This window comes from Glycine max, chromosome 14, assembly GCF_000004515.6.
Source record: "Glycine max cultivar Williams 82 chromosome 14, Glycine_max_v4.0, whole genome shotgun sequence".
Lineage (NCBI taxonomy): Eukaryota > Viridiplantae > Streptophyta > Magnoliopsida > Fabales > Fabaceae > Glycine > Glycine max.
In genome coordinates, this window is record NC_038250.2 from 48,522,992 (window position 1) to 48,532,547 (window position 9,556).

At 31.3% G+C, this 9,556-nt stretch overlaps 1 protein-coding gene across 4 annotated transcripts; it reads left to right on the forward strand.

Moving 5' to 3' along the window:
- Window positions 1-388: 388 nt before the first annotated feature.
- On the forward strand, window positions 389-5,329 carry LOC100794331 (protein OPI10 homolog). Of its 4 annotated transcripts, none has more exons than XM_014767159.3 (4): window positions 522-959; window positions 1,052-1,514; window positions 4,914-4,964; window positions 5,090-5,329. In XM_014767159.3, the coding sequence occupies exons 1-4, from the start codon at window positions 857-859 to the stop codon at window positions 5,175-5,177; spliced, it is 705 nt and encodes a 234-aa protein (XP_014622645.1). In that variant the 5' UTR covers window positions 522-856; the 3' UTR covers window positions 5,178-5,329. The 4 variants fall into 4 exon arrangements, with proteins under 4 accessions (XP_003544973.1, XP_014622645.1, XP_040864800.1 ...); XM_041008866.1 differs by having other exon boundaries at window positions 526-959; window positions 5,114-5,329; XM_041008867.1 differs by having other exon boundaries at window positions 534-959; window positions 5,046-5,329.
- The last annotated feature ends 4,227 nt before the right edge of the window (window positions 5,330-9,556 follow it).

The following is a 9,556-nucleotide window of genomic DNA, read 5'->3' on the forward strand; positions in this document are numbered from 1 at the left end:
GCTACCCACGTTCCATTTTGCTCCAGGAATGGAAAATTTGTGGTTGAGGATAGAATCCGAAATAGGAGATGGGAAATCTGATGATAGAATCCGAGATCGTGAAATCCAATGTAAAATTTGCAATCTGTATATGTCTCAGTCTTGATAGAAGATGTCAGTAGCTTTATTTGGGTTAACTGAATTCTGCAAAAATTATGTGTAAGTGAGTAAGTTTTCATTGTTATGGCTTCTATTTAACGGGAGGTTTTGACACCCTTAAAAAATTGGTCTCATGAAAAAAAAAAGAATTCATTAATAACAAATTCGCCTCGCCTGACAAATAAATCTATTTTATTCATATGCCTAATATAACTGATTAAGCAATATGTGTGCACATGTCTCATGACAATTTCATCCAAAAATTTAATTTTTCATTTTTTCAAGAAGTCTGAGCTCTAATACTTTAGAGGATTGAAATTGGCATTTATATATATATATATGAAACAATCATTACCTTATAAGTGATTTTGCAGGTTGAGTTAAAAGTTCAAATTCACTTTCATCCTCACCTTATAAACAAATTTTGTACCACTAATAAAGGAGGTGTGGTTAGACCTAGTTAAACTGTGTTACAAATAGATAGACTGTCATAAGTAAAACATATTACATTAAATAAGATAGTGCCCCCCCATGTATATTCAGAATGTTCTGGACAAGGCATGATTTTTCTACTTGCTATCTTTCTATTTTTCTTTCCCTTTGAATCTATAGAACTAAAAAACACTTTAACCCCTGGGAGTGAGAATCTGCATCATCGAATTTTACAAGCACAAGCCACAATCCTCGCAAGGAACAGAACCGATAAATTCTCATCAACATGTTCGGAGTAGTTTTCCCGAACCGGAGCTTCCCCATGGACATCTCAACCTTCGCTCAAATCGACACCTTCCACTGGGTCCTCGACATGAACACCTTCGTAGGTAACATTAAACCCTAAACTGAAAAACTCACACATTCTATCCCCCCTGGCGCACATTATCTTTCAGTTACACTAACTTTCTAACGTGCGCAGGCGAGGCGTACGACCAGGTCCGCGAGCTCTGCATCTTCCTCCTCAACGGCTTCACGCTGCCGCCGGAGAAGGCGCTCGCCGTCTACATCCAGTCGCCGGGGTCGCCGTTCGTGTTCTGCGGCGCCGTCACGGTGGCGCGGCCCTCCGCCGTGCTGACGCTGGCGTGGCCGGAGCCAGGCGCCGGAGGGCCGCTGCAGCTGACGGCGGACGCGCAGCCGCTGTCGGCGAAGATCGGGGTGTCGGTGGAGGATCTGGCGTCGCTGCCGTCGCTCGACATGGCGGCGGAGAAGCGAATCGAGGGGCTGGCGATGAAGGTCGGAGAGAATCTTTTCAATTTCATGCAATCGTTTTGCGGCGTGGACGGGTCGAAGCTGGTTGTTCCGATGGATATCTTGGAGCGGTGGTTCAAGAAGTTTCAGGAACGGGCCAGGCGTGACCCTGAGTACTTGAAGGGTTTTGCTTTGTAAGTTTGAAACTGAAAAAAAGGTTCTTTTTAATTTTAGTTTATGTCGTTTTTTCTTCTTCTTAATTTAAGGTGTAAAATGATAATGAATAGAGAATAGAAACGGGATATAATCTTGTGTTTTGATTCTAATTTAGATGTGTACTTCTGAAAAAGTTGTGCTTGAGTTCATGATTCTCTATTCTATTCTGAAAGTAATTATGGGGGATTTCTTTTTTGGGGGAAAAAATTGAAGCTTTAGTGTTAAATTGTTGGAAATTAGGGGTTCATCATTGTTTAGGATTTGGAAGTGTGATCCGTGTTTAGACTATGAACTGTCAAACAATGTTGTTATGCTGAGGGTGATGAGTATTATGGAGGTTAATAGTGAATACTTAATATAACTTCATGCTACTTAGTAAAAAGTTCATTTTTGGTAGTACTGAAACATAAATGCAGGGTTAAGTTAAAATGTTCAGGAGACATTACTATAGTTGGAATCCTCATTATGGATGATAGTTCTTCCTAGTTTTTTTTTTTTGCTACTCTCTGAAAGCATGAGGGCGAGCCCTGGTGCAGCGGTAAAGTTGTTCCTTAGTGACCTGTTGGTCATGGGTTCGAATTCAGAAACAGTCTCTTTACATATGCAAGAGTAAGGCTCCGTACAACATCCCTCCCCCATACCTTCGCATAGCGAAGAGCCTCTGGGCAATGGGGTACGAAGTTTTTTTACTCTCTGAAAGCATCTTGATTTGATTGGTGAAAGCAAAAAACAATAGGTAGGTATATTGATTCAGGTTGGGGATGGTTGTTGTGAGGCTGTTGCAGGGTTGGTTGTAGTCTGCAGCATGCTTCAGTATTAGGAGGCTTATAGGAGTGACCTATCCTAGCTGTGATAAAGGTTTCAGTTTAAACGTGGATTACTACTTACTAGTATCTGTGGTGGATTTGGTAGAAACAATGCTAGAAATCCTCTCAAAAGCACCCCAGATTAATTATATGATCCTATCCCAGTTTTGTTCTACAATTGAAGTTTTAAGGGATGAGCTTGCCAAGGGGCAAGGGTTGGCTCGTCTCCTAGTTTGTCACGCCTATAATTCTTCTGGGTCATCTCTCTTTCTTTTCTTTAATAAATCTGGGTCATCTCTTAGAAATTATCATATTATGCAATCTTAAGATGGTCTCAGAAAATGGGTTTCTTGTACTTGTACTAATGACACACGAATATTAGTAGATTGGGTCATGGATGCATATAGGTATATATAATTGAGCTAAACCAGCCGCACATGGTAAAACTTGAACATGATAACTACAAACTAAGGCTCAAGATTAAGAATGTGTTTGGTAAAATTAGTTATGAGTTGGTTGAAAGTCGAAAAATAATAACTGAAAAAAGTTAAGTGGGAGTTGAAAGCTTAAAATTGATAAGTTAGTTAATTGGATTGAAAGTGTTAGGTAAATTTACTTGTTTAATTAGTTATAAATATAAAATAATTAAGAAGGAAATAATTAATTATTTTGTTAAAATTTGATAAGTATATATTATAGTTACTTTTGTTTAATCTAATTTTCTAAGTCATTTGTCATCCGAAAATTCACCAAATAATTTTATTTTATTTTCATTCACCAAATGATTATTTTGATGATTTTATATTATAAACTATAAAAAATTGATGCATTCTGTTAAATCATTTTCAAATTAGTGATTTTTTACTTTTGAAAACAATGAATGGTGTATTGATTTTTTTCGTAGTGGTTTTTTAACAAAAAGTATTTAAAAATTAATTAAAAATATTCATATTTTAATTTTGAAGAATACTTAATTTTTGAGAAGGTTAATCTTTAGAGGCGTCAAATAAGAAATTGAGAGAATATTAGTTTTTTAAAATTCAATCACTAAATGGTATATTAAATAAAAAAATAACATTTAAAAATGAAAAATATTTTTTTTCGGTAAACAAATTTTAAGAATTAAAAAATTGGAATGCTATTTTAGAGCAATGCTTCAAAGAAGTATTATAAAAACAAAATAGATTATTTTATCCAATATGGCTATTCGGCTTAAACAAGCTTTTCAAGTAATAAAGTAGCATTTCAGCTAGTTAAAAAGCTTTGTCAAACACTCTTCCATTTTGATTTTTGTGAAATTATCTGCTTATGCCAATAATCCATAACCATCAGGCATCAGCAGATAAATATTATTGCCGAAGGGGGTGTTAAAGATTCAGTCAAGTAATTAGTAGGTGAGTAGTCGCATTTTTGAAGAAGAAAAAAAAATGAAGTGCTATATTTTATTATTTCATATTTGACGAAAAAATTATTTATCTATAATTTCTGTTAAAAGTCTTCTTCTGTAGTGGAACCCAAACCTCTAGAGGTTCTACCTTCTTAGGCAACACTGCCTTACTCAGTTTTATTAAAAAGAGAAATAATATTGTTTTAGACTTGCCCACAATCGAAAGTGGCCCAAAGCTATCAGAATTTGTTTTCCTAACAGTGAATCAAGCCCAATAATCTCTTGCAGGGTCTACACTTTCAGAATTTGGCATCTCATAAAAATTACATGACTATTAATAAGTCAAAATCTCTAAAACTAAATTTGAATATGACTGTCCATTCTTTTGGATATACCTTGTCAGCATTAATGGGTAACATTGAGTTGATATTTACATATATCTAATCTTCTCATTAAAAATGGTCCTCTCACCAGATATACTACATATAAAGAGAGAGATAGTTCTATCACATGCAAATTTAGATTATTTATCGATAAGATTATTCTAAAGGATTCATTTGGAAGAGAGAACTAACTTGTCTTCAATGATTTATTTAAAATACAAAAAGAATAGTATCTAGAACTTAAAGTCAATTCTGTAGTATACAATTTTAAGAAAGTAGAACTTAAAGCTAATTCTGTAGTATAGAATTTTAAGAAAGTAGAACTTAAAATAATCGTAATTATTTTATTTTAAGAAAGTGATATAACAATTAGCTTAATGCAGCAATACTTGACAATATTGATTTGATATAGAGAGGTAAGAAAATAATTAAACTTGCACAAATAAAACTTTAGATAAAGAACTTGCAAAAACTTGAAGAGTTTTGAGAGAACTTTAAACACTTTGAAATAAAGAAAAAATATATAATTCTTTCTTCTTCTAATCCCAATGACCGTTATGGCCATGACTTCTATTAGACGTTTTATGGCCAATTCTGTTTAGGTTGAGTGTTCTTAGGTTCATTTGTTGTAAATCGAGTTATTTTGTTGTGAGTATTTTATATTTTTTTTTATTAATAAATGTTAGTTTGTTAATTTTATTAAAAATGTTAATAAAAGAATTTAAACTTGTAATTGTTTCTTCTTCTTTCTCAACCATTTAAGTTAATCTCTTATTTCCATGCGTATTTGACATTTGACAGTGTGCCAAGAATGAGTACTGGAGAACTTCAAGTTGTGCACTTCGAAAATAGGTCAATGTCCCACCTTCACCAACTAATAGCATTGTCAAAATAATGTGCTGCATCATCAGTCTTTTAAATTCTCCTTTTCAGTGTATTATTCTGAAAAGCATACACAACCTTTTGTTTTGCTGAAGGAAGTTAATTTCCTTTTGTTGGAGGGGGTGGATCACTCTACACACTTGCTATATGGGAGTATTGATGCATAACAAGTCAGAGAAGTGAGTGAGTGATTTTTACTTGTTGATTGATAGTTGTACATGACACGAGACGAGGGGTGTATTATTGCACTAGAAGTCAGTGAAGTATTGTTTTGGCCAAGTATGATGTAGTGGACCATGATTTTTACTTGAACATGAGGCTTATGAGCTTGTTTATGCGTTTTGTTTGATAAGGTATTTTAGTAGTTTTTTTTTTTACTAACTTATAAATTAATTTGACAAAAATAAACTTTTTTAAAACATAATTTGTTTAGTAACTTATATCTTATTTTTATAAGTTAACTTTAAGTAGGTTACAAAAAAAAGTAAGTAAATTATTACAAGACTTGACTTTTGATTCCGGGGTCTGACTATATTGTCACAAGTATGGTGTTACTTTTCCATTGCAGGCTTATATAAAATTGGGATATATATTTTCAAGAATGATTTTTATAATCGTGGAATAGACGGGTATGAATTAGATAATTTTTTTTACTAAATAGGACATGTATTTTCTTCTATCAATATTAACAGCTAAATAGGATAAAAAGAGAGAATACTGCAATGAATTATGTTAAAGTAGGGTATAATGTGTGTACATAACAAGATAAGTGGAAATTGCAACTAATGTACATAATAAAAGATAAAGTACATTTTATCGTAAGATTATTTTTACTTAATATTTTCTTAAAAAGTATTTATGTATTATAACTTTTTTTGTAAATGAACAATCCTTAGTATAAAAGAATTTCCAATCATGAAATGAACGAGTCATGCATGTTGCAACTAAAAACACATATAAAGTGCTAAATTTTCAAAAGAAAAAGAAAGCTAAAACTCTTAAATTATAAAAGTGAGAAGGACTAGACAAGTTGATTCCTTATGAGCCAAAGTCCTAGCTATAACTAGCTAGGCTTCCAATGAGGACCATTTCTTCTGGTACACCCTAGCCCCCAAAGTCCAAAATAATAATAAAAAAATGTTTGATCAGGCAAAGTCAATTGTCTCATTCCTTATCCCATTCTCTTTTGTTCAATATTGTCCCTTCCTTTAACCTCATGTGTGGTAGAGGTTAGTCATTATTGATATTAAAATTTCCAACAACCTGATGGTAAAGACACTATGAAAGCATGTAGGTATTTAGTCCTCAACTGGTACATACCATTATCAAGAACAAATCTCAGTCCATTTATTAAAGAAGACCCCGCAATATAGAAAGTAATAGATGATCGAGTAAAGAAGAGTAAACTCTATGGCTGAAGCACTTCAAGTAGCCTTCTAATTATTGTTGGGTCTAGGCCCAGCTACCAATTTATAGACCATCCATGTGTTGTTTTCTACCCTCTTGGTCATTATAATTATCTTTGACAGTTTGTTTTCTTGACATTTTGTTTTTATTTTTTTTATTTGGTCGTGTACAAATTCCCTATATTCTTTGAGTGTGAAATTAACTTTTGTTTGGAAAACTGATGTTAATATTTTTCATCAGTACTGTTTTTTTTTTTTGGCGGAGTTAGCTCTTAGAAAATGTTAAATTTCTGGTTTTTAATAACTTTTAAGGTAATTTTTATTTTTAAGTTTAGTTCAAAATCAAAGAGACAATTCGGGAACATTATATATAATTTATTAAATATTCTTAGTTACTTAAAAAAATAAATCTTAAAATACTTTTATTTTGATATATAAATTTTCTTTAAAATTTTACTTTTGTTTCCTTAATTGAATCTTTTAAAACACCAGTTAACATTTTCCTCCAATAGAAAGTATATTTATGATGTGAAAAGTTTCAACATAGAGTAAATGAATTATAAAATTACTAACAAAGTGAAATATAAATTACCAAATACCATCCAAGTTATGAGAAATTTATACTTTTAAGATACGAGAATAATATAATTTGTACGAGAAAATGGCACCTAAAACACTTAAAATTTAAAATATGTAAAGGTTATTTTTTTAACAACTAAAATAAAATGAAAATGGTCTCTAGTTTAGAAATGATATGCTGATAATTTTAGTATCTGATTGTAGTTTTTTTACCTTATATTTTTATGCAGTTATATTTAAATTATACCATAGCATTTAAATCTGTTTGCATAATCACTTACAAACTTACATTTGTTTTTTATTTTTATTTTCACGAAATTAAATTTATTCTTAAATGAGTTTAAAATATGAAATAAACATTACATATACGAGAAAAAAAAATATTACAAAAATTTCAACTCAACATAAATTTGATATTCCACTTTTAAACAAACATGCTAGCTAGGTATAATCACGTGTGTTTGAAAACAAATCAGAAAAGGCCACGACTTTTTTCAAATAAACTCTCACGTTTTTATATTGATTAGAGGTGGCTTTGAATATGTCAAACGCCATTTGAAGCATACCCTTGGTGGCTGACGTGCAATGGCATGTTATTCCTTGTTTGTCTTGGAAGGAAGTCATAAATCAAGAAAGTGGAAAAGAGAAATGGAATTGAGAATTAGTAGAAGTTTGAGACTAGGGAAACAAAACGCGCTTTAAATGCGGGGCAGGCAATAGAGTCAGTGACTTTCGTGAAAGACACTGTCAGGGTCCTTAACAAGCCATGATGTGAAAGCTCAGTCCCTCACACACATGCATGCATATATACCAATACAAACCTCCACACACCCTTTTTATTAATGCCCTAATAGATTTTATTTGTTCTAGTATAAAATCAATTAGTAGTATATTATATTTCCACCAATTGGTTAACCAACTCACACTAGTTTATATCTCTTCATCAAATAATTTAGGATTCTAATCTTTAATATGAAATAAATTATATAAAAACAGATATTCATCATCTTGTGTATATTTATAATTCTGGTTGAGATTAATTACTTCTTTTAGTGATAATTAATATTTGATATTTTTTTTTATTGATAAATATTAATTTTGTTAGTAGAAAGAATTAAATTTATGACATTTATTTTTTCTTTTCTTAACCATCTTATATCTTTGATACATCATATCAATACTATAATCATAAAAAAAATTTAATATAAGGTTAAAATATTAAAAATTTGAGACAATTTATCTCAAGTTTGAGAAGTGTATCATATAATTATATTTAACAAAAATTTAGAAAAATATATGCTACACACTAGCCCATGATAAGAAGAAATTATACAACTTTTTTTTCCCTTTTCTCTCAATTTTCTTCTTTTCGAATCATATGCATGTTTAAAATTAGAAAATTATTTTCTAATCACTTTTCTAAACATATTTTTAATTAGCTAAAATTTATTAAAAAATTAAAAAGTTTCATGGGTCCTACATCTTACTTAATAATCACCTTTTATAATCTTTAATAAATTTTAGTTAATAATAAAAAATGTGTTAGGATATTACTAATACATTTCTTGACATATCTTTTTTAATATTCTTTTTATTATTGATTAAATTTTATTATAAATTACAAAATTACGACGACTTCATTAAAAAAAGAGGAACAAGCCAAATTTTATACTTTAAAGAAATGTATTTAAAAATGTGTGTTAAAAAATAGTATGTTACTAATACTTTTTAGAATCAAATTAATTAAGCAACTTCACATCTAAGAATCAAAATACAGGTAATTAAGCTACTTCTTGTCGTTTCTAATTAACGTGAAAATTTGCTAACACGTATGTTTACAAACCAAAACATGATATACATCATATAATCTATCATACAACTTTTTTTGTTTCCCTTTTTGTCTATCTTTTTCCTCTACCCCAAAATTAGCTCATGGAAAAGTAACATTAAATATCTAAAAAATTACATTCAGGTAATTTTCACCTTTAACCCGTGATAAATCGATGAATTTGGTTCAATTTTCGTAAGATAGCTTTCTAGTACTCTAGTTTCGATTAAGTAGTTAAATTAGAAAGGGGCACCGCCACCAATTTATCTTTTCCTTTTATCAAGAGAGGACAAATTGTACTGCACATATTAATCAAGTCAAGAGGAAGAAGAGGAAGCTATGCTGCTGCTGCTGCATTCTTGATCATATAGTCATCATAACCTCATAATTAATACTTGTTCTCTTCTCTGAACAGTTTTCTTGATTTGTCAGTTTGAAAAGTAAAAGTGAAAATAAAGAGCAACTTTTCAAAAGGGCTTTTTTTACTGGTAAACTTTTCTTTTTTCTCTCTCACTTACTCACTGTCAACTGCATACTACTTTTTCAATGCTCATCAATCATAAAGCAATCGATTACAAAATCATTTTCTCACCTCTCACATCAGGACCCTCTTTTCTGTTCTGCCAAAAAGTACTGTTTTCCCTCTGACCCTTTGCATTTATTATTCTCCTTTCGAAGAACGAGCCATGATAGGGTTACAACTTACAAGTCATCACTCATCACACCCCATACTCTCTTCTTCACCACCG